This window comes from Ranitomeya variabilis, chromosome 1 (genome assembly GCF_051348905.1).
Source record: "Ranitomeya variabilis isolate aRanVar5 chromosome 1, aRanVar5.hap1, whole genome shotgun sequence".
NCBI classification, from domain to species: Eukaryota; Metazoa; Chordata; class Amphibia; order Anura; family Dendrobatidae; genus Ranitomeya; species Ranitomeya variabilis.
Window position 1 is genome coordinate 725,229,891 of NC_135232.1, and position 23,505 is coordinate 725,253,395.

At 48.3% G+C, this 23,505-nt stretch overlaps 1 protein-coding gene across 4 annotated transcripts in view; it reads right to left on the minus strand.

The window, feature by feature from the left end:
• Window positions 1-1,210: 1,210 nt before the first annotated feature.
• Window positions 1,211-23,505, minus strand: part of BTBD7 (BTB domain containing 7) — a 36,017-nt gene continuing 13,722 nt past the window's right edge. The window contains exons 2-12 of one of the 4 annotated variants that reach the window (XM_077268134.1): window positions 20,968-21,052; window positions 17,263-17,449; window positions 15,435-16,514; window positions 11,992-12,200; window positions 11,611-11,686; window positions 11,008-11,168; window positions 10,566-10,709; window positions 10,185-10,374; window positions 3,370-3,548; window positions 2,835-3,266; window positions 1,211-2,146 (exon numbers count right to left, since the gene is read on the minus strand). In XM_077268134.1, coding sequence (XP_077124249.1) covers window positions 1,349-2,146; window positions 2,835-3,266; window positions 3,370-3,548; window positions 10,185-10,374; window positions 10,566-10,709; window positions 11,008-11,168; window positions 11,611-11,686; window positions 11,992-12,200; window positions 15,435-16,514; window positions 17,263-17,344 — 3,351 coding nt within the window. In that variant the 5' untranslated portion in view covers window positions 17,345-17,449; window positions 20,968-21,052 and the 3' untranslated portion in view covers window positions 1,211-1,348. Of the gene's footprint in view, window positions 2,150-2,834; window positions 3,267-3,369; window positions 3,549-10,184; window positions 10,375-10,565; window positions 10,710-11,007; window positions 11,169-11,610; window positions 11,687-11,991; window positions 12,201-15,434; window positions 16,515-17,262; window positions 17,450-20,967; window positions 21,053-23,505 lie in introns of all 4 variants that reach the window. The other 3 variants (XM_077268118.1, XM_077268141.1, XM_077268124.1) reach the window with 3 other exon arrangements.

Here is a 23,505-nt window from a genome sequence, read left to right on the forward strand (position 1 = left end):
CTGATCCGATAAGTCTGCACCACTCCTGCCAGAGTAGCATCCTGTGGCCTCAGCAATCCATGCAGTACTCCTCTAAGGAACAGAATATCCAACGACTATGGGGACCCCAGCATACGGCACAAATCACTGCTGTATAAAGTCACCAAAACTTCAGGTGAACCAAAGACGAGTACAAACTGCCACTTTCTTTTGACCATTGGGTTCAGCAACAAATATGCATCATGGCTTGTTTAACCAATAAGCTGACATCCTCTTCTAGAAACCCCGCCCCTGAGGAACCACATGACATAAGTCTGCAACAAAAATCAAATCTGTAAACCCTGAACATCCGTCCACACTATCAAAGAGCCCGGCAGCGCCTTGTATGAAAGCAATCGACCCATTCTCTACAATCAGAGTATTCAGCTACAGAGATGACTGATGCCACAGCAGCGCCGTAAGCTTTGTAATAAATTGGTAATGCTTGAAATTTACTGTCAATACTGTAAAAAAAAAAGTGCATGTTATATGCGGCCACTACACTTCTCTGCAAACCCTATATCCTAGCGGTTAGGACAAAGCACTGTGCAGACGTAGCAGAGCTAACATGGTCATTGAGCGCTGGGATTTTAGGACGCAGAATTGCATTGTAGCAAGTATCAAGAGTTTGTGGGATTATAATCTACAAAAAGGACGATCCAACCAGCTAAGATACGGATTGTTTGTATCGTGAGGTCAAGAACTGTCCATCTTGTACAAAAAGAACCCAGTATCAAAGAAGTGAATAACAACCTCAGCTCTGCTACTCCATGAATGCCGGCAGGAATGGCCTCCTGCTCAGACGTGACAACAGATGAAGACGTGAGCAAAGGGACAAAACGCGATTCTAACGCCAAAAAGGAAGACATCAGAACGTATCTCGCCCCGGCACGAAGACACAGAACCCTACATGTGCTTCTTTGGATCGCTTCATTACTACAAAATAAACGCTTTCCTGTCTCATATTAAAATATCGTTAGTGAAATCCACTGAACCCAAGACAAAATTTTTTTAAAAAATCATACAAATACGTTGTTCCCGTAAGTAACTGGCGCGCTGCAAATCAGAAGAGGCAAGGAACGTATTCAGGTGCAAAAAGACTGCAAATAAAAGCAAGGTGCCAACAAAAGAAGAGAAACGTTCATTGTATATAAAGGAAGCCACCATGGAGCATGCAGCCGCCGTGGCGCAGCACAGAAAAACAACGCCGGCCGGGTTATGTCCCCAGTAAAGCATAGATTCACACGGCTCAGAAAAGTGTTGTACTCCACAAGTTTTAGGCACAGATTATGTTGAGAGGTGATTTCATTTTCTTTTTTTTAGGTTTTCCTCAGAGAGCGGATTTCTTGTAGAGAAAGTCTGGCTTATTGGGAGACCGTCGCTCCCTGCCCATGGTGTCCTCTCGCTCCAGGTCGGCGCCCCTCTGGTCGCTGTCTGCGATCCTCCTGAACACACGCTCATCCTGTCGGTCAGAGCTGTAGGCAGAGTGCGAGGGTCTGCTAGAGGTCAGGCCGTAGGTCAGGTCCGATTCCATTTTCGTACGCCCCCGGCTATGGTGAGAACCGTGGCTGGCGCCCTCCTGGGCAGCGAGGGCAAGGTCAAGTCTTTGAGGTGGCTGTTCTAAGACATCAAGGTGTAAAGGTTCATTCTTTTGCCTGTGCGGGTGACTGTCTTGGGAGAACAGGTAATCTCTCCTGGAGTCGTCTTGCTTTTTTGGAGACATCTGGTTGGAGAGATAGGAGGGTTTTAATCCACTTGGAGGTGGTTTGCTGTGACTGTACAAATCTGGGCCGAAATAAACGCCCTGCGTGGCCAAAGGCGAGTGTCTGCTGGGGACCGGAGTAGACGGCCGACAGGCGGAGTTGGAGAAGTTGTAGAAGTCGGGGTACTCCGGTTGACTTTCGCGGGAATCCATTTTTTGTTCTGCAGTCTGTTTCTTGCGTGATGTGTGCATGTGTCGACTGGGGATGCAGGCATGGTGTTGGGGATGGAGCGGCATCATGTCCGTCACTTGCTGGCTCAGCTGGGCGTCCATGGTCAGCTCCGGCAGCCTCCGATCCTTCAGGGACATGGAGGAGACACCCATTGCTATATCTGGCATGAATTCATTTAGAACCGGTTCACCGCACTGCTAAGAGAGAAAAAAATAAGGCCAATTAAAGGTAGAATTAATAGTAAGACTGGGCCGTTTGCAAGATGACTTCAGCTGCAATCCCTCAAATGCATGTTTTGACTTGGTGCACGTTGGGGGCTGCCTTGGTCCCTACTGACTGGAAATTTAGGTCTACATGCAAAAAAAGAAAAAGTGAATATGAGATCAAGCCGTTTCACCGCACCGCTGCCCGGGTCTGCATTCATGGCTGCAGGAGTCATGAGTTATCCCCTGATAGAAGAAAAGCAGGACATTGGTGGGGGACACAGGCAGTGGTGCAGAGAGACAGCAGGGGTCGAAAAAGTATCATTTTTGGATAATTTGTAAACAATAATATAATAAAAGACCATAATACATGAGGGGCTTTCCGATATATGACAATGGGCATCTATGCACTGGTACAGACTGATCACTAGTATTGAGGTTTTCAGTCCACTGTTAGCCCTCATATGCACAACTTGCAGTGACTGCCTGTTTTCAAGACCCCCATATAGTGTGGTGTCGCTCATGCTCGGCCGTCGCTCTATTAAACTGCTCACTGAAGTTGCGTAGATGGAGTCTCCCAAAAATCTATATTTTCAGAAAGTATATAGAAAAACAATAAAAAGCACCCAATAATACAAGACGGAGGAACCACTGAATACTGCCCAGATAACAGACTCACCGCTTGCTGTTCCGCTGCCAGGGCGGCTGCTGCGGCCGCTGCTACCGTCTGTCTTCCAAAGCCAGTATTGTTAGTGCAATCAGGGGGAACAGTTTTGACACCAGGTAGGTAGGAAGGTGGTGTGGCTTTAGGGATGGTCCTGGAGTGGAACACTGTGTGGTTGCAGGGGTAGGAGAAGGAGCGGGCAGGGTGTTGGCTAGGCACGCGGTGCTTCCAGCCCACCTTGAACTGATTGTGAATGGGTGTAGCTGGTGGGTGATAAGGGGGTGGCGGAGGGGGCAACGGAGGATGGAAGGCCACATAAGAGTCTATGTCTGTAAACATGGTTTCCGTAGCGGGGGTGCTGTTGATCCTACATCTTCCAGACTGGCGTAGGGTCAGAAGCGGGCTTTCATCACCAAACCTTTCATCTGGGAAGAACTTGTGAGGATTCTGTAAAGAAAAAAGGAAAATATGGACTGTAATTATTCAGAAGCCAGGGACACCGGAAAAGCCGTAAGGCGCAAAAATACAAATGCCATCCAATGTCACTTACCTGTAACAGCTCGGCCGCAGAATCTGACATCCCAAACTCCCTCAACACTCGAATCTGGATCTCGTAGCTGACAGTAGCACCTTCTCCGCAATTTAAGGCGTACGCGCGCTGGACTTGCTCTGTGTGGCGAAGTTCCTGCAGGCGTCGAATCATCTCCTTCACCACCAGGAGAGGAGGAACTAGCCAAAAATCAAGCAGAATCTGTCAGTTGTGAATATTGCGGGTTTCTTCTATCTTAAAAGTTTTTCGCTATAAAGGGGATAAAGGATAACATGCTGATCACTGTGGGGGGGGGGGGGGGGGAGCCCGACGACTGGGAACCTAGTGATCTTGAGAACGGGGCTCTGCAGCCCTATCCTGAATGGACCAGATGTGCCCATGCGCAGCCTCCACACCATTCATGGTCTCCGGGACTGATAGAAATAGCGGAGCACTGTTCTCAGCAGCCCCATAGACAATGAATGGAACGGAGGCCGCACATGTCATTCAGCATGGGGCTGCAGGGGACCCTAATCTGAAGATCGCCAAGAGTCCCAGTTGTTAGACCCTCAGCTATCAGCAAGTTGTCCCCAATTTTGTGGACAGGAGAAAGTTTAAATAGAGGGATTTTTGGTACTCACCGTAAAATCTCTTTCTTGCAGCCTTCAGTGGGGGACACAGATAACCGTGGGTGTATGCTGCTGCTGCTGCTAGGAGGGCTGACACTATGCAAAAAAGGAAAAGAATGATGGCCCCCTCCCCGGCAGTATACACCCACCAACAGGCATTGAGCACCTCAGTTGGTGAAAAAAGCACTAGGAGAAAACCATAACTGAGAACACATGAGTACCAACTCAATCAGGACTTGTAGGCCCAAACATGGTACCAAGAACAAATAACCAGGGAGGGTGCTGTGTCCCCCAATGAAGGCTCCAAGAAAGATTTTACGGTGAGTACCAAAAATCCCTCTTTATCGCTTCATTGGGGGACACAGATAACCGTGGGATGTCCAAAAGCAGTCCCGGAAAAGGGTGGGTAGAAAGGAAGCGAGAAAAAGGCTCAGGTCGGCCGGTGTGCGACCGCCGCCTGCAGTACCTTCCTACCAAAACCTGCATCTGACGAGGTCTGGGTATGAACCCTGTAGAACCTTGTGAACGGATGTAAAGACGACCAGGAGACGGCCTTGCAAACCTGGAAAGCGGAGGCCTGGTGACGAACAGCCCAGGAAGCACCGACAGCTCTGGTGGAGTGGGCCCGTACCCCAGGAGGGGGCTGTGTCTCTCGAGCACGGTAGAATTCCGTTATAGCAGAACGAATCCAGCAAGAAATAGTGGATTTGGACGCTTGAAGGCCTTTCCGGCGACCCTCAGCAATGACAGTCGGATTTGCGAAAATGGGCAGTTCTAGAAAGATAGATCCGAACAGCCCTGACAACGTCAAGCTTGTGAAGAGACTTCTCTAAGGGGTGAACAGGAGAAGGACAAAAAGAAGGAAGAATGATATCTTCATTGATGTGGAAAGTGGAAACCACCTTGGGAAGAAATTCGGGGACAGGTCGTAGAACGACCTTGTCCTGATGAAGAATCAGGAAGGGGGAGCGGCAGGATAATGCTGCCAGCTCGGAAACTCTTCTAATTGAAGTGATGGCAATGAGGAAGGCCACCTTCCAGGAAAGAAAGGAAAAAGACGTCCTGAAGCAGTTCAAAAGGAACGGTCTGAAGGGCACTGAGAACCAAATTGAGGTCCCAAGGTTCCAGCGGAGGACGAAAAGGAGGAGCAAGATGAGCAACTCCTTGCAGAAAAGTCTTCACTTGAGAGACAGAAGCCAAGTCCCTTTGGAAAAGAATGGACAAGGCGGAAACTTGACCCTTTAGGGTACTGAGGGACAAACCCGAGTCGAGACCCGACTGCAGGAAGCCCAGAAAGTCCGGAAGGGAAAAATTAATCGGAAAGACGTGTGTCTCGCACCACCGGAAGAAAGCCTTCCAGTACCTGTGGTAAATGCCAGAAGAAGCCGGCTTCCTGGCTCTGATCATGGTCTGTATGACCTGATGAGAAAAACCAGACTCCCTCAGAACCGCGGCCTCAACAGCCTTGCCGTTAAATGCAGGGACTGAGAACTCTGGTGGAAAAGTGGGCCCTGTGAGAGAAGATCTGAGCGGTCTGGGAGTCTCCAAGGGGTATCCGCGAGCATGTTGACCAGCTCCGCGTACCAGGGGCGCCTTGGCCAGTGTGGAGCTATGAGTATGACCAGAATCCCCTCTAACTTTATCTTTTTTACTACCCTTGGGATCAAGGGAAGTGGGGGAAACAGGTAAGGAAACTGAAACTGCGACCATGGGATTACCAGGGCGTCGTGGCTGATTGCCAGAGGGTCCCGTGATCTGGCGACAAACTGAGGAACTTTGTGGTTCATCCGAGATGCCATGAGGTCGATCTCTGGGGTGCCCTAACGAAGACAAATCTGGTCGAATACTGAGGGATGGAGAGACCACTCGCCCGCCGCCAGGCCCTGGCGGCTGAGGAAGTCGGCTGCCCAATTTTCGACGCCCGGAATGTGGACAGCTGAAATGACCGGAACGTGACGTTCCACCCAATGAAGTATCCTTGCTGCCTCTGCCATTACCTGACTGCTGCGCGTCCCACCCTGGTGGTTTAAGTACGCCACGGCCGTGGCGTTGTCCGACTGGATGCGGATGGGACGACCGGCCAGGAGTGATTGCCAGTGGAGTAGGGCAAGGAAGATTGCTCTGATCTCCAGTAAGTTGATAGGAAGAAGAGCCTCCTGGTGGGTCCAGAAGACTGCTCCCCAGTCGAGCAGGCTGGCATCTGTGGTGATGACCTGCCACTGAAGCGGAAGGAAAGACCTCCCTCTGAGGAGCGATGAAGAGAGGGTCCACCAGGTCAGTGACTGCCGAACCTGCCGAGGCAGACGAACGGGGCGGTCCAGTGAGGTCGTGGATCTGTGGAGAGAAGAAACAGTTGGAGGGTACGTGTGTGGAATTGGGCAAAGGGAACGGCTCCATGGAGGCATCCATCTTTCCCAGGACTGTCATGCAGAACCAAAGCGAGCGAGGAGCTGGGTGTTTGAGAGATCGGGCTGCCTTGTGGAGACTGGAGAACTTTTCCAGTGGGAGGAAGACCCGAGCCAAGTTCATGTCGAATTCCATGCCCAGGAAGGACAGACGCTGGCTGGGAATCAGACAGGACTTGTCCCGGGTGATGATCCACCTGAGGCGAGTCAGAGTATCCAGAGAGATCTGGAGGCTTTGCGCACAGTCTCGATGAGAAGAACCCCTGGATCAAAAGATCGTCCAGGTAGGGGATGATGAGTATCCCCCTGGAACGAAGGATGGCCATGACCGCCGCCATGATCTTGGTGAAGACGCTGGGGGCCGACGCCAGGCCGAACGGGAGGGCCGTGAATTGGTAGTGCTCTTCCTGGACAGCAAACTGAAGGTATCTCTGGTGCCGTACGCAGATAGGAACATGAAGGTACGCATCCTGAATGTCCACCGAACACAGGAACTCCCAGGGCTCCATGGCGGCAATCACCGACCGCAAGGACACCATCCTGAAGTGGCGGAGTCGAACATGGCGGTTCAAAAGCTTGAGATCCAGAATTGGGCGAAGGGAACCGTCCTTCTTGGGGACTACAAAGAGGTTCGAGTAGAACCCCGAAAAACGCTCGTTTGGAGGGACAGGAACGACTACGCCAGCTGTGACCAGGGAAGAGACGGCCTGAAGAAACCCAGGCAGTTGAGACGGTTGCCTTGGTGGCCGAGAGAGGTAGAAATGATTTTCCGGAAGGGAAGAAAATTCGATCTTGTAACCAGAGGTAACTATCTCTCTGACCCAGGCGTCGCTGACTACAGAGAGCCAGGCGTCCCAGAAGGAAAGAAGCCTGCCTCCCACCCTGGAAGTCATTCCAGGTGGGGGCGGCCCGTCACTTGGAACGAAATCTATCGGAACGGGAGCCAGAGGACCTGGAAGGTTGGCTCTTAGTTCTCCATCTGGGGGCAGGCTTGTAAGAGGGTCTCCTCCGCTCCCCTGAAGCGGAAGGTTGCTCCTGCTGGGAAGGGGAGTCAGAGGTCCGAAATTGACGAAAATGCCTAAAAGGCCTAGGGCCCTTTTTATTGAAGAAACGTTTTGGTCTAGACTGAGGGAGTGAAGTACTTTTTCCTCCCGTGGCATCAGAAATGATCTGGTCTAAGCGAGAGCCAAAGAGTCTGGAACCCTGAAAGGCTAGGTTGGGTGAGAGACTTCTTAGAAGTTGTATCTGCACTCCATGCTTTGAGCCAGAGAATGCGGCGTATAGCAATGATGTTGCTACTTGCCCTTGCGGAACAGGCCGCTGCATCCAAGGAGGCAGCCAAAACGTATTTGCCCGCGTGGCCGATCTGGTCCGTTAAATCAGCCAGTTCCTGTGGGGAAGCTGAAGCCAAAATGCCTCGTCGAAGAATCTTGGCCCAGGCAGAAATGGCCTTTGCCACCCAGGTGGAGGCGAAGCTGGGGCAGAGGGAAGCTCCTGATGCCTCGAAAGCTGATTTGGCTAGAGTCTCAATCTGTCTGTCCGTAGCGTCCTTAAGCGACGCACCGTCAGGTAAGGATAGGACCGTCTTGGATGAAAGACGGGAAACCGGCGGGTCCACCTTTGGAGACTCTGCCCATTTGGCAAGGAGGTCAGCACTAAATGGGTATAATATGTCCAGGTGCTTTCTACCTGGGAAGCACTTCTCAGGATGTTCCCAGTGCTTAGACAGGGTAGACTCAAATTCCTCATGATTGGGAAAGGAGCGAGAAGAATGCTTGATCGTTTGAAGGAGACAGAAGGATCCTGTGAGGGAACCTCGTCCTGTTTAAGCTTAAGAGTTTGGGAGATAGCCAAGATGAGACTATCCACAATAGCCTGTATGCCAGGCGTCTTGTCTGAGTCAGACCCGGACTGGGAATCTATGTCCGACCCAAGGTCCTCCTCCGAAGAGGGGAATTGGGGAGAGGTGAGCAGCTTGGGAACTGCTGAGGGACCCGGAGAGCTGGAAGAGGAGCCAGACAGCGACCTCTTTCTAGAACGGCCGGACGGAGTGTTCTTCTGAGGGTCGATAACAGGTGCATGCGACTCGCCATGAGAGACGGTCGGAGCACTGGTGGCTGTAGCTAGATGCGGAAGTCGTTCAAGCGCCTGGACCAGAGATTGGGATACTTTAGTCAAGTCAGAGACTGACAGACATAGCAACTGCCCACTCTGGGGGAGGGGGAGTGCACTCATCCTGAGATTCGGAAGCTTCCTGCGGAGCAGACATGGTAGGTGGACTGCAGGATTGGCAGAAGGGTGACGACTGACCTGCTGACCACTTTTTCTTGCAGCGTGAGCAAGCGTAATGAATGATGGTGGGTTTGGAAACAGAAGCCCCAATAGAGTTGGACAGATGTAGGCTGTGAGCTTATAGTAAGAAAAAAAGGGTTGGAAAGCTCTGCATGTGTAAGTGCTGACCACTTTTTCTTGTCTAAACTACTGCAGCGCTGCCTCCGGAGTATGATATACTGCAGGGGAGGGTTGCTAGGGTACGGATGAAAGCCTACCGTACAGGAAGGAAAGAGCTGCAACTGAGCCGGTATCTGTGCCCCCCGTGTGGAGTAGCGTCCGCATAGGAAACAGAATCCAAGATGGAGGAGGAATAGAGGCCTCGTGGGGAAGGAGGGGGAGTGGGTTAAGCGCACAGCAAATGATCGGGAAGAGAGGAAACCCCTGATAGGTCCAGCGGCAGAAGGGGGCGTGTGAGCTGTTTAAAATATCACTGGGCGCCAAGAAAGAGTGGGTGATTAGGAGGCGTGGCCGACCGGCCCGAACTGAGGTAAAGTGAAAGTAAAAAAGGGGAGCCACGGCGCTGAATGGACAACGCATGAAAAGACGGCAGGGCAGCGCTGACAGGTCCAGGGGAGGGAAGGGAGCCAGCGTGTAATACAAACAACAATCCCCTTCCCCCCCGACATATCTTCATCACCTTGATCTTCAGCGCTGTATGAGGGTCGTCCAGGGGCCCAAGGGAAGGCAGGGACGCTGGAGAGAAGAGCCCTCTTCCAGGAGACGGCATCAACCCCCTCAGGGAAGAAGGGGGGGAGGTCACCGCTGGTGACTACAGTCTCCCTCTCAGCCCTGTCCGAGGAGAGGGGTGAGGAGGAAATTCGGCAAGGACCGGCCACCAAACTCACCCTGAGGCACCAATGAAGGCGCAGGGGATAAATGTCCTGCCAGCAGGCCTGAGTGTTGCGATGTGGGTGACACCACACTGCTCGCTCAGCCGCTAATAATGGGAAGGCAGAGTGAATTAACACCCTGATTCCCTAGAAGTTGAATCTGAAAAACAAAATAAATAATTAGTAAAACACAACAAACCTGCGAAAACAAAAAATGATTAGCTGCGGATCTGGGAGATTCAGGTCCGCCTCCTACAGACACTAAGCATAAACTGAGGAGCTCAGTGCCTGTCGGTGGGTGTATACTGCCGGGGAGGGGCTATCGTTCTTTTCCTTTTTTGCATAGTGTCAGCCTCCTAGCAGCAGCAGCATACACCCACGGTTATCTGTGTCCCCCTATGAAGCGATAAAGATATTATTATTTTTAGGAGTAACCCTTTACATATTAACCAATGAATCCACCACTTTGTTTATGGGAATGGGAAAACATAAGGAGAACATGAAAAAAAAAAAAAAAAAAAAGCACTCAGTTACATTTGTACCCAGGACCCCAGAGCAGATCACTGAGCCGCCTTGGTACTTTATGCATTAGGCAGAATATTTATTGCTACGGTCCCCATTATACGAGTATCAATCACCTGGTATTTCATTTGCTACGACGGTGGGAGGACTTGCTTGGCTGCTGCTCATTTGCTGGTGGTTGATCATGTGACAGCACTGCGGCACGGCGTTGTTCACCATGTACAATGTGTCGGGAACATTGGACATTCGCACCATCCTCAAACGAACCAGATCCGTCTGCTCTACCATCATTTCATCCAGCACGGACTGCAAGGAAAAGAAACAAAAAATTAGTAAAGAAGATTTCTTTTTTTCTGCACAGATTAAAGACTTTTTCCCAATAAAATGGGTTCTCAAGGTCTTCACAATGAACTGCTGGTCCCTTGGGGGGCTGCTGGCCCATCAAACAGCTGGCGAGCCATAAATGAGGGTCAGGGTTGTGTGAGCCCTGGCGTTACCTTCGCCTCCTCCACGTATGGCGAGAACAGTCTGGGCCTGACGTATATGCCGGCATTCTTTTGGCGTAACCAAGAGTTTGACTTGCCGCTCTCAGAGGTTGGTAACATATCTGCGGGAGGAGTGCTGATCAGACCCCGCTTCATCTACAAATGCAAGAACAAAAAAATAATGATGGAATACAAGTCACCAGATATAAAACCTCAAGTTACAAATTCACATATAATATGTTGTCTCCCCTAAAATAAAGTCTTGAGCTGCCCACATAGGTGACAACAAAATAAAGCTCCCACTAAAGTAGTATCTAGAGCAAGATGTAAGGGGTGCACTTAATTCTGCACAGGACATGCGCTTTGGTGGGTATGACACCAAGTTCTGTGTAATTTCCTGAGAAATGTTGCAAATAACCGAACTCCTAAAACTAGGCTCATGTAAGATACTCACAGGGTCGCTCAACACGTCGCTGTTCATGGGCAAGATGTGCTCGATGCGGACGAACGGCAGCAGAGGAGACAGGATCTCCCTCAGCTCCTCCACATCCAGGTCCCTGCGCTTCACTCCGCGCTTGTTCACACTGTGCGCCGTGCCACTAAGCAGATTCGGCTCTGAAATTAAAGGGACATTTTTCTTACTGCATGAAGTTGGGCTTTAAAATTCTAAAAATACTTCATACAAAAATCATCATAGATTATTACATGTAATCTATCTAAAAAGCCGAGGAGAAGCCAAATGGTAAACCCCTTAACTCCCAGAAGTCGGCATCTGTCATGTGTAGAGAGGACGCAGCTCCTGAGCCCCCTCCACCCTTGCAGACCTCAGTATTGATGCACTGGTATATGTCGTGTTAGTCCCAACATTGCAAGTTATCACCAATCACAGGATGACTGCTGACTTGATCGCTGGGGGGGTCCCACTGAACGCAGCTCCAGGGGTAGGTGATAACCTGCAATATTGGGTGTAACGCTATAAATGCAATCTCTTGACATGCAAAATGTCTCCGCATAGTAAGGATTTTATGAAGTGCTTGTGTTTTCTTTGTCATCTTACCTCGGTCTGCTATCCTCTTCATTAGCTGGTATTCTCCCCACTTGATTAGATATTTCAGGATATCTTGCTCACTTGACTTCAGAAGGAAGGAAATAAAATGTAAACCGTGTCAGGAGGGTCACAGTAATAGGAGACGTACAATGAACTCTTTGCTGGAATCGCTTGCAATTTATTACCAGAAATCCAGCAGAACATCCCGCAGGACTGGTGATGACGGCCAACTGCTGGAGACCCTGTACTCCCGGTGGGTGTGGGTCCAGCAGTCAGCAAGTCATCCTCCATCCTATGACCGAGTGCTCACTGGCACTTATGGTACAACCCCTTTAACAAGCATCTGAATTGTCAGCTTGATATGAAACTGGCACAGGGTGGCAGAGGTACCTGCAGATAGTCAGACTGGATGACGCTCAGCAGATGCTCCTTATTCAGCTCGTAGAAGACGTCTGAGGTCATGACCTGGCTGAAGTCCTCGCACAGAAAGTGCAGCCCCTGGCGGTACACCCAGCGGGAGCCGTAGGGCTGCGAGCTCCACTTCAAGATGGCGAGTAATGTGTCTAGAGAGACGCTCTCCGCTATGATATCCTCGCAGCCTGAAAGATAGGAGACGGTTAATACACCGAGATGGACTGACGGGACAATCAAGAGAACGATGTCCCATAAGAGAACAATGTCCCATAATACAAATCGCCAAACTCCGTCTGGAAGCACAATCATGACTTACACCGCACTCTACTGACTCCCCTATACCCAAGAACGCTTGATATGGCAGAGTAGGGGGAGAATACAATAACCTGCGGACAGATTAACCTGCTGTCTTCTGCTCCCACAATGCCCCGCACCCTCCCTGGACCCCAAATGCCTGCATCACCCTGCCCTGGCTTCAGGATCCCCCAGTCGCCTTTCCCTCACCTCAAAATGTCTGCATCACCCTACTCTGCCCCTGAAGCCCTCCCCCTAGAATGACCCAATGCTCTCCCGTACGGCAAAAATGCCAACCCAACCACCCCCCCTTGCCGCCCTCAATTCCCCATCACCCCACCTAAGCCCTCAGAATCTCTCAGTTGTCCTCCCAGGACCTCAATCTCCCCGTCGGCCCCTAAACCCCAACAATCTCATTGTCACCCCACAGGTAGAGAATATTCCCATTGCCTCCTAAGGACCCCAGAATCTCCCCACTAGTTCAGCAGAAAAATCCAGACCCCCTCCTAGGTCCCGAGAATCTCCTAGTCGCCGTCCTAGGCCCCTCGAATCACACTCTCTCTGTAGGCCATAAGAATTTCCCTGTCACCTCCCTAGTCCATCAGAATCTCCCAGTCGTCCCCCTATGACCCGAGAATCTCCCCTGTCTCCCTCTTTAGGCCCAGTAAATCTACCTGTCACCCTCCCTTAGGTATCTCCCCATCGCCCCCCCAGAATCTCCCTGTCAACCTTTTGAGCATGACATAATAAGTATAATCTTAATAAAGCCAAACATTTTATGGAGACGTTTCATTGACATTCACACAAGAAAATGGAGAAAAAAAAATAAAAAATAGAACAGAAAGAAAGTGGAAGCACTTAATTTGGAAAATACTTGAGCGCATGGAACAAGACTAAAAATTCACATTTCTTGCCACAAATAAATCAAATATTTGATGATTCACCCTCAGCTGCTGAGCAGGAGATAGATCACCACTGATTGGTACAAGAGAAGACACAATCCTGGTACCAACTGCAGCCGCGTCAGGTCACAGGATCGAAACATGCGCCGCAAACAGGAGCCCGGATCTCAGCTTCCTGCATTCATCATTTAAAGGGAACCTGTCACCCCCAAAATCGAAGATGAGCTAAGCCCACCAGCATCAGGGGCTTATCTACAGCATTCTGTAATGCTGTAGATAAGCCCCCGATGTATCCTGAAATATGATAAAAAGAGGTTAGATTATACTCACCCAGGGGCGGTCCCGGTACAATGGGCGTTGCAGTCCGGGGCTTTCCATCTTCTTACGATGACGTCCTCTTCTGGTCTTCACGCTGCAGCTCCGGAGCAGGAATACTTTGTCTGCCCTGTTGAGGGCAGAGCAAAGTTCTGCATTGCGCAGGCGCTGGGCCTCTCGGACCTTTCCCGGCGCCTGCACACTGCAGTACTTTATGCTGCCCTCAATAGGGCAGACAAAGTATGCCTCTGCCGTAGCATGAATGCAAGAAGAGGACGTCATCGTAAGAAGATGGGAGGATCGGACCGGACCGCAGCGGGACTGCCCCTGGGTGAGTAGAATCTAACCTCTTTTTCTCATCTTTCAGGATACATCGTGGGCTTATCTACAGCATTACAGAATGCTGTAGATAAGCCCCTGATGCTGGTGGGCTTAGATCATCTTCGATCTTGGGGGTGACAGGTTCCCTTTAAGGAAAGGGGGTGGTGGGATCAGGTTTACTGCACTAATCTATGAATTTTCAGACTAGTTATGAGCTGTAATAGTGTAATATCACCTACAGCAGAGATTTGATTCAGCCCTCGAATATGTGCAGACAAAAAGGAAAAAAAAACAAACAGAAAAATAAATATCTGAAAGAACATAAACAATCAAATGAGCACAGTTAGGGTTACACGTGGAAAGCTGGATGTTTATAGTGAACGTGTGACAGGAGGATTTACAGGAGGACACAGGAAACACCGACTGAGCTAAAAACACAAGAAAAGCCCAGACAGGACATACAAGAATTCAGAAGCAGACGTCTGTTTATTTGTCCGTCTCCTTCCGTGGTCTGTCTATCAGTCCCATATGTGCTCACCGCCTGTACAAACCCAGCAGAAGAGCCAGCACCCAGCGGGGCCTTCAGAACGCTGCCGTATTATCATTGCAATACCATGGATCCTTAGTATATGGTATACTGAACTTGTACTGATCCTGAGATATGTCCAGTATTATATCCAAGAGCTGCACTCAGTCACTTTGTACATACATTACTGATCCTGAGTTACATCCTGTATTATACCCCAGAGCTGCACTCACTATTCTGCTGGTGCCATCACTGTGTACATACATTACATTACTGATCCTGTACTGATCCTGAGTTACATCCTGTATTATAATCCAGAGCTGCACTCACTATTCTGCTGGTGCAGTCACTGTGTACATACATTACATTACTGATCCTGTACTGATCCTGAGTTACATCCTGTATTATAATCCAGAGCTGCACTCACTATTCTGCTGGTGCAGTCACTGTGTACATACATTACTGATCCTGAGTTACATCCTGTATTATACCCCAGAGCTGCACTCACTATGCTGCTGGTGCAGTCACTGTGTACATACATTACATTACTGATCCTGTACTGATCCTGAGTTACATCCTGTATTATAATCCAGAGCTGCACTCACTATTCTGCTGGTGCAGTCACTGTGTACACACATTACATTACTGATCCTGAGTTACATCCTGTATTACACTCCAGAGCTGCACTCACTATTCTGCTGGTGCAGTCACTGTGTACACACATTACATTACTGATCCTGAGTTACATCCTGTATTACACTCCAGAGCTGCACTCACTATTCTGCTGGTGCAGTCACTGTGTACATACATTACATTACTTGTCCTGCACGGATCCGGAGTTACATCCTGCATTACACTTCAGAGCAGCACTCACTATTAATCCGTCACTATAGCTGGGGCATAGTCAGTCTGGCACTTTATGTTTTGCGTTGCAGACATATGTATTGATGCACTTTAGGTTACACATTAGCAACTTTCTGGGATAGATTTGGCCTTTTGCATCACCCACTGTGTACGCTCGGTAGGTGATCATTTGTGGACGGCCGTTCTAGTGTACCCACCTTGTGCGAGCATATTAAACTCCAGGAACAGTGCTATGTGGTAGAGCTCCATCGCTTCCTCTGACCGGGTCATGTTTGGCTTTCCTGCTACCAGAGCCTGAACTTCGCTCAGGCTCCCGATGGATGGGCTACAGTGCAAGACGTAGGATAGATCCACCACGTCCGTGTACATGCAATGCAAAATGACTTTTGCATATTTTTTTGGTATTATGGATTCATCTAGAATGATTCTGGTTGGAGTCCTTAATGTCCGGTCGGTAATCTCCTCCCCAGTCCGTATTCGCCTTTGCAGCAGATTGCGGAAGAACGGAGAACGCGCAGAGAGGATGGCTTTGTGGGCTTGCAGCTCCTCCTCCAAGCAGCTCTGAGCCCCGTACTGTTCCACCAGCTCGGAGTCGGAGGAGAAGCTGAGCACCGCATCATAGTAGCACATGTAGTCAAAGAGCCCACGCATGTCAAAGTCCAGCGGGTTTGGGGTACCGAATTCCTCGCTGAGTTGTACGAGAATATCCACATTCTGGAACCTTGAGTCCTCGATGCCAAACTCCCCCGTGTACAGATAGTGTAAAAGGGCAGAGAACATCAGCATGTCGATACCCGCGGTATTGATATCCATGATGATTTCCGCCCCGTACTCCGGAGACGATGACAGCAGCTTCTTAAAGAAAGGACACCTGGCTGCCAATATGGCACGGTGCACGGGAAAGCAGGTCTCCTGGAATATCAGATCCACATCCGTACAGTACTTGTACTCATACAGGTCGGCCATATCTTTCTGTAAAGTCCGAGTCTCTGGACGGGACACGTTAGCTTGCAGAGAGAGCTCCTTTAAGGCTGCCGTCCCCTCATATTCCTCCACGAGAGCATTAACGTCTCGGACGTCCCAGCCAGACAGCAGTTCTCTCATCTGCTTGGCATGATCCGCCGACCTGCTCGACTTCCGACGCTTGATGAATTTCTTTTTCAGCGTGGCGAGGCCGGAGGTTTTCTTTTTCTTGTCTTGTGGTTTTTCGTGGCCATGTTCAAGGTTGTATAACTTGGAATCGTAGCCATAACCTTGGTGAGAGTAAGAGGAAGTTCCTGATAAAAAAAGGAAAAGGAGGAGACATTAGTAAGAAGTTCTAAAGACAGTCCTATTTTACCACTATTAAACCGAATATTGTTTCTGGAATCCTCTGCGTAGATGATGGATATGTGCTGTATTTTATGGACAGTCGCTTTAAGGGACATAGCTGCACTTCTCAGTTATTACGGCACATCCCAATATAATCGGCGATGCCCCGATGGCTGGTGCAGAGGACATCGCATCATCACATATTCACCAGGACGTATACACATGGATTAAGTTTATGAATACGACAGATGTGTCCTGGCCGGATGTAAGGGGATGCATCATCATTTGCACCACTCGCCTCCAGATGTGGAAATGAGCAGCCACGAACAACCCATTCACTAGAAGGTGATGAAAGTTAAGGAGTAACAGCATATAGCAAAAAAAAAAAAAAAAAAAAAAAGTGGTCTATATTAAGTTTGCAAGTTATCAGCTTTGCACAGGACCCTCATATATCCTGAGAAGCCGGAGGAGACAAACGTGCCCGCTCTGTTCAGGCATAGCCCAGTTCTTGGAATCGGTCAGACCCTCAGTGATCATCACTGGCTAGTTTGTGACAACCATTCTGAAGTGTTGTAGAAGCAGTAATCCAAGTGCAGATTTTTACACATTTAAGTAAAAACGTCAGAAATTTCAGGCCCTGGCATCATTTGGGAAATCACGCTCCACACACAGGATAGCAGTTGTAAGTAAGAGAATAGCCTGGCGATACTTTACCTATAAAGGTCTGCTGCGTCTGCGAGTTTCCCCCTACCCTCGGGGAACACGAGTGGGGGTAGCTTGAAGCATTCACACCCATGTCGTCAGTCACTCAGACATCTTGCCTGACCGCTGTCCAGAGTTTTATCCCACATCGCTGTGTAATTCTGAATCCCAGGTTCTCCTGCGAGATGATGATCCATGTCTGAAAAGAAAGAACAACAATGAGAACAAAATCACGTCTGCAAGGTAAAGGGGTCATCTCAGATTGAGAAGTGATAACGTATTGCTAGGACCTCACTGACCCCCCCCCCTACCGCTCCTGACGAAAAGGGATTTAGTGCTATAATTTCCCTTCACAGTGGTGTCTTAGGCTACTTTCACACTTGCGTCGGTATGGGTCCGTCGCTATGCGTCGGGCCGACGTACGTTGTGAAGTTTGTGCACGACGTAGGCAGCGGATGCAGTTTTTCAACGCATCCGCTGTCCAGTCTGAAGTCCGGGGAGGGGGCGGAGTTTCAGCCACGCATGCGCGGTAGAAAATGGCGGACGCGATGGACAAAAAACTGTTCACTTGAACGTTTTTTCGTGCTGACAAAACACGACGGATCCGTTGCACGACGGACACGACGTGTGGCCATCCGTCGCGATCTGTCGCTAATACAAGTCTATGGGCAAAAAACGCATCCTGCGGGCACATTTGCAAGATCCGTTTTTTGCCCAAAACGACGGATTGCGACGGACTAAAAAAGACGCAAGTGTTAAAGTAGCCTTAGCCAAATGTTGTGCAAGAAGTGTGGGGTCGGCTACAGATCTCTGCATAACGAGGTCTGTAGCCACTCCGAAGGGGAAGCATGAAAGCTGCGGTGCCTCAATTTTAAGGATTAAAGGGACCCCTCACAGGTAGTACCTGATGATCACAGGGTAGCCATCATCACTAGGGGTTCAATCGATGGGGCCCCTGAAAGTCCTGTGTGAGTGGAGCAGTAGTACGATCGACTGCAGCTCCAGTCACCTCGATTGCTCATAGAAGTGAATGGAGCAGTGATACCACAAGCTCATGAGCATAAGGGGCATTAGGACGCCCCCATTACTAGGAAAGGCTAGTCTGGCAGCTCTCTTGACTCCCAACATCCCCCCACCCCAGAAAAGAATGCTCTCATTCATGAGTCAATGCCCTCGTTACCATCAGAAAGCCGCCATTGAAATTGGAGGGTTTGGATGATCTAATTTGAACAACGTTCATGCAACAGGGGGTATGAATATGTTTGCAACTAATATAAGAAATTAATATTTACAAAACTTACAAAATCATCTTTCCATTTTGTGCCAACAGCTCCTTTGCAGAGTAATGACTGCACAGTACAGACAGTGTCTCTTATGCCTGTGGGATCAGACTGCATGTTCTCTATTATTCTACATACAAGTGCTTGTCACTAAATTAGAATATCATCAAAAAGTTAATTTATTTGAGTTCTTCAATACAAAAAGTGAAATTCATATTATATAGAGTCATTACAAACAGAGTGATCCATTTCACGTGTTTATTTCTGTTAGGCCGGCGTCACACTAGCATATTGCATTGGATGCGAGAGCATCGGATGCGTATGCTAATGACACTCAGCTCCTGTTCGCAGCAGAGCAGGAGCCGAGTGTCATGCGTCTGTGCTCCGATTCTCTCGCGCAGGGAGGATCGGAGCACAGCTGCAGAGGAGGCGGAGAAATGAATTTCTCCATCTCCTCCATTGCTGGGGTCCGCTTATAACGCACAGCACTCGGATGATATCCGAGTGATGTGCGCTGTCTCACTCGCACCCACAGGCTTATATGGGTGCGTGTGAGCCGAGTTTTCCTCGGTCCGAGACAATCGCAGCATGCTGCGATTGTCTCGGACCGAGGAAAACGGCCGACAAAAAGTCGGCTGGTGGGAGCTGCCCCGTAGCTGAACATTGGTCAGAGTGCAATGCGATTTTTGATCGCGCTGCACTTGACCGTTTAAAACGCCAGTGTGACACCGGCCTTAATGTTGATGATTATGGCTTACAGCCAATGATAACCCAAAAGTCATTATCTCAGTAAATTAGAATACTTTATAACACCAGCTTGAAAAACTATTTGAAAATCCATAATGTTGGCCTACTGAAATGTATGTTCAGTAAATGCCCTCAATACTTGGTCGGAGCTCCTTTTGCATCAATTACTGCATCAATGCGGCGTGGCATGGCGGCGATCAGCCTGTGGCACTGCTGAGGATTTATGGTTGCTTTGATAGAAGCCTCCAGCTCGTCTGCATTGTTGGGTCTGGTGTCTCATCTTCCTCTTGACAATACCCCATAGATTCTCTATGGGTTAAGGTCAAGTGAGTTTGCTGGCCAATCAAGCTCAGTGATACTGTTGTTTGTAAACCAGGAATTGGTACTTTTGGCAGTGTGGACAGGAGCCAAGTCCTGCTGGAGAATGACATTTCCAGCTCCAAAAAGCTTGTCGGCAGAGGGAAGCATGAAGTGCTCTACAATGTCCTGGTAGACGGCTGCGCTGACTTTGGTCTTGATAAAACACAGTGGACCTACACCAGCAGATGACATGGATCCCCAAACCATCACGGATTGTGGAAACTTCACACTAGACCTCAAGCAGCTTGGATTGTGGCCTCTCCACTCTTCCTCCAGACTCTGGGACCTTGAATTCCAAATGAAATGCAAAATTTACTTTCATCTGAAAACAACACCTTGGACCACTGAGCAACAGTCCAGTTCTTTTTCTCCTTGGCCCAGGTAAGACGCTTCTGGCGTTGTCTATTGGTCATGAGTGGCTTGACACAAGGAATGTGACACTTGTAGCCCATGTCCTGGATACATCTGTGTGGTGGCGGCTCTGGAAACAATGACTCCAGCAGCAGTCCAGATCTTGTATATCTCCTCCAAATTTGTGAATGGCCTTTTCTTAACAATCCTTTCAAGGATGTGGTTATCCCAGTTGCTTGTGCACCTTTTTCTACCACACTTTTTCCTTCCACTCAATTTTCCATTAATATGCTTGGATACAGCACTCTGAACAGCCAGTTTCTTTAGCAATGACCTTTTGTGGCTTACCCTCCTTGTGGAGTGTGTCAATGACTGCCTTCTGGACATCTGTAAAGTCAGCAGTCTTCCCCATGATTGTGGAGCTACTGACACAGACTAAGGGACCTTTTTAAACACTTAGGAAGCCTTTGCAGGTGGTTTTTGCTAATTATTCTAATTTACAGAGATAATTACTTTTGGGTTTTCATTGGCTGTAAGCCATAATCATCAACATTAACAGAAATAAACACTTCAAATAGATCACTCAGTAATGGCTATACAATATATGAGTTTCACTTTTTGTATTGAACTGAAATAAAAACTTTTTGATGATATTCTAGTTTTGTAAGAAGCACCTGTATGACTTGTGGATATGATACAGAAGTGGTTTGTTACCGGATTTCTTTTTTCTTTTGACATATCAGAGCCGGCAGACGGACACATCGGAGACGGACGTCTAGTCGATCTTTTATAGATACTCATCACGGCTCTAATCTGACTCAGCATGAATGCGAGTATTGTCTAGTTGTGGAGCAGGATGTGCCGGTTTGTTACTTTCCTCCTCTTTGCTCATTTATTTGAAGCTCTGGATATTACAGGTACGCGTATACAGAGTATTCAGAGAGACTGCAGAATGTTACAGAGGAAGGATTAATCTTACCCATGCGCTGCTGCAAAATAAATCAGCGGCCTGGATGTAAAGGATGAAATGTGCCACGTGCACTTAGTCAAGAGGTGAAAGGGCCCTTTAAAAAAAAAGATACAAGTCTTATTACCACCCAGTGTAAACTATAACTTCCAGCACCTGATCAGTCATCACACACCTGACGACATCCCATTATGAGATTCGTCAACACACTGCACAACATTGTCCTGCACCTTGGGTAGATTACGCAAAAGCTCCTCCAGTGCACATGTGAAAAGAGTTAAAACAGACAGCCCAAAACAATAATTAGCTGAAAAGTGTCTCCATGTTGAAGAAACTTCCAGAGCATCTGGAGAACATATGAAAGAACACAAGAAAGAACACAAGGAAAAAAAAAAACTTGACAGCTTCAATTCTAGCACGTCGGGTATAGGGGGGGGGGGGATCTCAGAGGAAATAATCAGCATCTATCAAATATATCCAGAGCTTAAATTCCTCCTAAGTATAAGATCTCTGCTTGCAGATAGTGAATAGCACTTATTTTTGTCTACATGGGATGCTAGATAACCGGGCAGCACAGATGTGGTGCTGCACTGCTCAAAGCTGCGGGCATGGTAGTTGTACGTAGCACTGGAAAATCGGTGAAAATCTGCAGACTTAAGATTTTCCAAGTTTCAGAAAAAAGTGCACTGTGCAAAGAGTGAAGGGAGAAAAAAAAACTAACAGTTCCATAGTCCCGCTGTTATCTTGAAGCGATTGTTTCCACAGCACACGTGTGGTGTAACCGCTGCAGGCGATCATCTAAGAAAGGCAAGTGGCTGCCGCTTTCATGTGCGCATTTTAGGCTCATTAACCCCTTCACCCCCAAGGGTGGTTTGCCCGTTAATGACCGGGCCAATTTTTACATTTCTGACCACTGTCTCTATGAGGTTATAACTCCGAAACGCTTCAACAGATCTTAGCGATTCTGAGATTGTTTTCTTGTAACATATTGTACTTCATGATAGTGGTAAAATTTCTTCGATATAACTTGTGTTTATTTGTGAAAAAAAAAACGGAAATTTGGTGAAAATTTTGAAAATTTCGCAATTTCCCAACTTTGAATTTTTATTCTGTTAAACCAGAGAGTTATGTGACACAAAATAGTTAATAAATAACATTTCCCACATGTCTACTTTACATCAGCACAATGTGCCGCTGATGTGCTTAAACAGTGGAAACCCCCCACAAGTGACCTCATTTTGGAAACTACACCCCCTAAGAAACTTATCTAGATGTGTCGTGAGCACTTTTATCCCCCAAGTGCTTCACGAAAGTTTATAACGCCCGGGCTTGAAAATAAAAAATCCTATTTTTTCCACAAACATGATCGTTTAGTCCCCAATTTTTTATTTTCTCAAGGGTAACAGGAGAAATTGGACCCAAAAAGTTGTTGTCCAATTTGTCCTGAGTACGCTGATACCCCATATGTGGGGGGAACCACTGTTTGGGCGCATGGCAGGGCTCAGAAGGAAAGGAGCACCATTTGACATTTTCACGCTAAAATTGGCTGGAATTGAGATCAGATGCCTTGTCGTGTTTGGCGAGCCCATGATGTGCCTAAACAGTGGAAACCCCCCACAAGTGACACCATTTTGGAAACTAGACCCCCGAAGGAACTTATCTAGATGTGTCGTGAGCACTTTTATCCCCCAAGTGCTTCACGAAAGTTTATAACGCCCGGACGTGAAAATAAAAAATCCTATTTTTTCCCCACAAAAATGATCTTTCAGTCCCTAATTTTTTATTTTCCCAAGGGTAACAGGAGAAATTGGATCCCAAAAGTTGTTGTCCAATTTGTCCTGAGTACGCTGGTACCCCATATATGGGAGAAAACTACTGTTTGGGCACACTTCGGGGCTCGGAAGGGAAGTAGTGACGTTTTGGAATGCAGACTTTGATGGAATTGTCTGCGGGCATCATGTTCCATTTGGTGAGCCCCTGATGTGCCTAAACAGTAGAAACTCCCCACAAGTGACCCCATTTTGGAAACTTGACCCCCTAAGGAACTTATCTAGGTGTGTGGTGAGAATTTTGAACCTCCAAGTGCTTCACTAAAGTTTATGACGCCCGGCGTGAAAATAAAAAATTCTATTTTTTCCCCACAAAAATGATCTTTCAGTCCCCAATTTTTTATTTTCCCAAGGGTAACAAGAGAAATTGGACCCCAAAAGTTGCTGTCCAATTTGTTCTGAGTACGCTGGTACCCCATATGTGGGAAAAAACTGTTTGGGCACTTCGGGACTCAGAAGGGAAGCAGTGACGATTTGGAATGCAGACTCTGATGGATTGGTTCTGAGGGCGTCATGTTCCGTTTGCAGAGCCCGATGTGCCTAAACACAAGTGACATCATTTTGGAACCTAGACCCCCAAGGAACTTACTTAGATGTGCCCCCTCTTTGGAACTAATCTACTCGTTCCTGTTAAGTAAATTAGTAGTGCATGGAGGTGTGGTACAATTTGAAGCAGTCCTTCATACACAGGCCAGGTTTGTCGGGGCAGGTGTCGCATTGA